Source organism: Solanum tuberosum, unplaced genomic scaffold (genome assembly GCF_000226075.1).
Source record: "Solanum tuberosum cultivar DM 1-3 516 R44 unplaced genomic scaffold, SolTub_3.0 scf00314, whole genome shotgun sequence".
Lineage (NCBI taxonomy): Eukaryota > Viridiplantae > Streptophyta > Magnoliopsida > Solanales > Solanaceae > Solanum > Solanum tuberosum.
This window is the reverse complement of record NW_006239241.1, coordinates 243,072-248,252: the sequence shown is the minus strand read 5'-3', so window position 1 is coordinate 248,252 and position 5,181 is coordinate 243,072. Positions and strand designations below refer to the sequence as shown.

Here is a 5,181-nt window from a genome sequence, read left to right as displayed (position 1 = left end):
TTTGAGCATTTATGTAAAATTTAAAATAAATTTTACGATAATACAATATTTATGATGCAATTATATTTCATCAATGAGTTCATTTTTATTTTGAATTGTTCGTTAATATGTATTATATATAATATGTATTGCAATTTATGTTATTTAGAAATTTAGAATAAAATATAATTTTATATTAATGAAGAATTTTGAAAAAAATAATTGTATTACGTAAAGATTATAGAGTGATTATTTGCAAAAGAAGAAATGATTTATATTATGAAATAAGAAAATAAGAATGAAATATAAATAATAATATAATATTGAGGAGAGAGAAACAGATTCCTTTTTAGAGAGTAAAATAGAGAATTGGATTGGAGTTGATTGTCTGAAAAATAGAGAACTCTATATTTGGAGAGTAAAATAGAGGATTGGGTTGGAGATGCCCTTAGTTAACGTAGTGTGTATAATTTGAACTCGTAGTAGAGAAAAAAAATTCTCCCTCTGATATTTTTAATTTTGCACGTCTTTAAAAAAAGCTATGATGAAAAAAATGGGTGCAAAACTAAAGTGTATACCACTTTATAAAGCAAAGTACAATCTCTATCAGAGCTCATTGTTGAATGATTGTCATATGGAATTTGAGTGAGGCATCAAATCTTGCACGACCACTACATTTACTTGCGACTGTATCTGAGAAAATGACCACTACTTTCATTGACAGATGCATTTCATTTGTAGTCTACAAATTACAGAATGCGAATTTCAGTACTACTGTTATGTATCGTAATTATAAAAAATATCGCTATGTATGTAGCAATCGTGTCGAACTTCCCATTTTTGGAATAGTTACGTAATCTCCCTGAATAGGATCAAACCTTATTTCATGGTATTTACATGTTGGTTATCAGCAGAAAGTAGCGCTATTTGTGAAAATTCCACAAATTTAAATGATGACATAAAAACGAATATTTTTCGTAAATAAGCCCACTTAAAAGAAAAACTAAAAAGCCCAGCTAAATAAGCCCATTATCGACGGCGAAGCCCATAGGCCATATCTCCAACGTGTCTAACGACTGATAGCATCCCGGTTTGTTACCTCCATTGTCCCGTAGCTTCTACACACTCACTTTACTCCAACTTTCTACCAATAAGCTTACGCCATCAGCTATTTTCCTTCGTCAATGGCTGAAGTAGACAACTCAAAATCTCCATCTTTATCTGAGGTACTTCGTTATTCATTATCTTCTATTGATTTTTGGTCATCAAATCGTTTTTTTTTTTCATTTGATAGTCGATGATTCATCTCTGCGATGATTTTTTAATTGAAAGGAACATGTGTAGATTGTAGAGTATTCATATATCGGATCTCACTAAATTGGATTGACGCCAGAGTTGATTTATTTATTTTTGGTTTGTTCCACTGAGATTTTCTTAGATGTTTTCATCGAAAATGACAATTTTTTCTTCAACTCCTGAATGTGCAGCAATATTTACTGAAAGAGAAAGAAGAGAAATCCACCACAGTGGCTAATCCAGTGGAAGAAATTGAGGTTAAGACCTCTTCAACTGCTCCATCTGAGGAAGATACTCCAAAAACTGAGGAAACCCCAGCGGTTGAGAGTAGTGAAGCTGTGCCTGCCACATATGAAGAAAGCAGTGGAGCCTCTGACTCAACAGCACCGGAAATCAATGAAGCCTCTCCTCCTGTAGAGGCTGACGGTGAAGAAAGTACTGAAGATGATACTTCTGAGAATGAGAATCAAGAATCCGCAGATGAGACACCTGAGATTAAGGTTAGATTGACTGGACAATCAGTTTTGACTTTTGTGTACTGGCTATATCTTAACCCCATTGATTGTGTTGTGGTTTTTATCACGATTGTCAACTAGCTTGAGACTGCTCCTGCTGACTTCCGCTTCCCTACTACAAATCAGACAAGGCACTGCTTCACAAGATATATTGAATATCATCGGTCAGTAGACATAGGCGCATAGCTGTACTGCCTGTTGCTCTTTTGTGTTTGTATCTGATTTTGTAATCTATCCCTGAAGTATCAACTATATTTGGTTTGTTTATCTTTCAGATGCATAGCTGCAAAGGGTGAAGGTGCTCCTGAATGTGACAAGTTTGCCAAGTATTACCGATCCCTTTGCCCTGGTGAATGGGTATGTTTTGTTTTGTATTTTGCATTTGCAAGATTGGATTATGTATGTATGTGTGTGTGTATATACCATGTACATATTAATATGTAGTATATACATAATGTATGTGTATGTATGTATATGCTTTTGGTTGTACGCATGCTGTAATTCCAATGTTCAACTAACGTTGGGAAAATATGGGTAAAGTAGAAGTCACCAATTCACTTATAATGTCAATTCTCCCTTGGATTTGATTGAACGGAAGCCTTGAGGTTCTAAAGTGGAGTAATGGTCTGATTTTAAATTTGATTAATTGAGAATAGAAATCACTAAATTTTGAAATGTTAATTTCTCAATTGGTTTAAAAGTAGAGTTAATGGTCAAAAACACCCCCTAAATTATCACTTTTTCGCGAGTTTCATACCTCAACTATTTATTGTTCCCTTTACCTATCTAAACTCAATATTGAATTGACCAAATATTTATTTCCAATCCATAACAGGTGCATGTAGGCCAACTTAGCATCTAGGTTTGTTCTAATACAAAGGGAGTGATAGTTTAGGTAGTTTAATGGAACAATGGATGGTTTGAGGTATGAAACTCGTGAAAAAGGGATAGTTTAGGTGTGTTTTTGATAATTGCCTTTTAAAAGTATTCTGAATCCAAAACTTGCTTTATTAGCATTTTGCGAGTCAGCAATTAAGATTCTTGATGCTTTTTCTTGATAATAGTTCAATCCCAAAATGCGACACCAAACCCTTTATACAAAATCATTGAAGAAAAGGATTTGAAACGCTTTTCAGATGATGGAAGTACACAGGTGAAATTTGGAGAGTTAAAGAGACCAATTGGGTATTGACTTCTGTGGAGTCGAGTATTGTTAAAAGTGGTCTGTAGTGGTGAGTTTAGTTGGTCTAAGAGATGTCTTGGGATCACTTCTAGAGCTTTGTATTGGTGTTGATATAGATTATAATTTGCTGACGGGTTGAGGGTTTTAGCAGAGTGGTGTTCCAATTGCATGGCAAAATTATTGCAGATGAGTTCCGAAGCTCTTGGATCATCCGTACTTGGGGCTGTGGTTGTGTTAGATCTGGCTTAGCAAGCTATGTGGTTGCCATTGCGTGAAAACTATGATTCAATTTAAAATCCCTGCTCTGACATAATTTTTTAGACTAAACAAGTCTATGACACAGTAAGACGAAGATATGAATCTCTCTATGAGCAAGTGGTTGGGTAATACTTAAAGGGGCAGCAATGAATGAAACCAATGTGCCTATTCTCTAGAGAATAAACAGACGAGTGGAAACAATGTATCTATTATTTTGAGGGAGCAAAAGTAATTGTTGGCATGTTTGATATATTCTGGTCACTGTGTGATATTTGACCTCATAAGTCTCATCCGTCAACAAGAGGCGGTGTAGACTTAAAGGGATAATGTGCTTCTTTTGGCTTTTCCTTTTGACGATAACATGGTTTGCTTTGATTGTGAGCTGCAGATTGATAGATGGAATGAGCAGAGGGAGAATGGCACCTTTCCAGGACCACTGTAAATTGCATATTTTGATTCCAACTTTGCTGCATCTAAACTCTCAAATGAATAGGGAGAGTTCTCTGTGAACAAATTGTGATCAATAATGCTTTGCCTTTCTAATGGATTTAGTGTAAGCTTATAATGAGTGAATTGTTTAGGATCCTTACTTGTAATAACTTAGAATACAAATATCTCTACTCAACTCTTATACTTGTTAATCATCCAGTAGAACCTGTGACACTTCAAATATTCTGTTAGAGAATCAACATCAATAAATCCTTCTGTTTTTTAATCATCACACTGTTTATCTTCCTCTTGACGGAGAGCCTTGGAGCAACGTAAAGTTGTCTTCGTGTGGGTCAATGAGTAATGGGTTCGGCTCTTCCTTGGACCATACTAACATGAGGTGTTTTGTGTACCGGATTGTTCTTTTTCTTCTACGGTCCGTCTTCCTTGTTATACTAACACCACCCACCTCATCCCAAAAATGATGCTTTTTAGGGATTTGTGTACTCAGATCAGTCGTGAAGTCATTTTCAATTTAATAAGCACACAAGAGTTTGCACCGACAATGCTAAGAATTTTTTCAGTGCAAATTTGATGTATAGAAATTGAACTCAAGTGTATAAAACAAATCAATAACTATATGTTAAATGTAATAAAAATTTATTACTCCCTCCGTTCCATTTTATTTTATGTGGCACTTATCGAGCTAACATACATAATCTCAATTGCAGCACCAACCCAAGTTCAGGCTGTTTTCTATAGAAATAGAATATTGATTAGACAGATAGCATGGGAATATTTGTGTATGACAACATAGAAATCTGGTGGTAACAGATTTACATAAAATGCCTAACGAAACCTATCCGTTGGCTTGGTTCCTGAAGTAGATCCTTTTCTCTTTCTAGGCAATCCTTGCCTGAGCAACGAAAACCAAAGAAACAAGATTAGTTAACAAAAAAATTACAATAAGTAGAAGCAATGACATTATGCAGACCTCAGTTCAAGTTCAAAAATGCAATATCTTGGTACACAAGGCTATTTTTGAACTAATACGAGTGAAACAGAGCACTTTGTGGCTTTAAAATAGATGTGGTAACAATCATGCCGCGGACATGGAACATGGAACAGTCTAAGCACGTCCTGTTCCACAATTACACAAGAGGAAAAGGTACATGATTGACAAAACAGAGCATTCGCATTGCCATCAATCTGATTCACTCTCACTTGAAGGTAACAAATTGTACTTTGACATACCTTCCTCTCTGAATATCAATAACATGATTTGAAAGTTCCGTCCCTTCTTTCATCATACCAAGCTCAATTTTGTCGAAAATCCAGACAAGAGCTTTCCTGATGATACAAGGAAAATATTAGAAAACAAATTACATCAGTTTTTCCAAGGGTGTGACTTAGTGATCAATGAAGTGAGTTGAGGATCATGAGGTCTCAGGTTCAAAAACGAGTGTGAGGGAGGTTCACAAAATAGCTACTTTTCTGCCTTGTAAATGAAACACAATCATT

At 35.2% G+C, this 5,181-nt stretch overlaps 1 protein-coding gene across 1 annotated transcript; it reads left to right on the top strand.

Annotated features, from left to right (window-relative positions):
• The first annotated feature begins 1,043 nt into the window (after positions 1–1,043).
• LOC102594500 (cytochrome c oxidase subunit 6b-1-like) lies at positions 1,044–3,949 on the top strand. The gene is made up of 5 exons (XM_015314765.1): positions 1,044–1,205; positions 1,467–1,775; positions 1,872–1,954; positions 2,066–2,147; positions 3,620–3,949. Exons 1-5 carry the CDS (start codon positions 1,164–1,166, stop codon positions 3,671–3,673), a joined length of 570 nt encoding a protein of 189 aa, XP_015170251.1. The 5' UTR covers positions 1,044–1,163; the 3' UTR covers positions 3,674–3,949.
• The last annotated feature ends 1,232 nt before the right edge of the window (positions 3,950–5,181 follow it).

What these genes read in the sequence shown, in the direction of transcription:
- LOC102594500 (XM_015314765.1), top strand. Translation starts at nt 1,164, where the DNA reads ATGGCTGAAGTAGACAACTCAAAATCTCCATCTTTATCTGAG. An exon ending in ATGAGACACCTGAGATTAAG is followed by an intron (nt 1,776 to 1,871) that starts GTTAGATTGACT and finishes ATTGTCAACTAG; the next exon opens with CTTGAGACTGCTCCTGCTGA. An exon ending in CCCTTTGCCCTGGTGAATGG is followed by an intron (nt 2,148 to 3,619) that starts GTATGTTTTGTT and finishes TGTGAGCTGCAG; the next exon opens with ATTGATAGATGGAATGAGCA.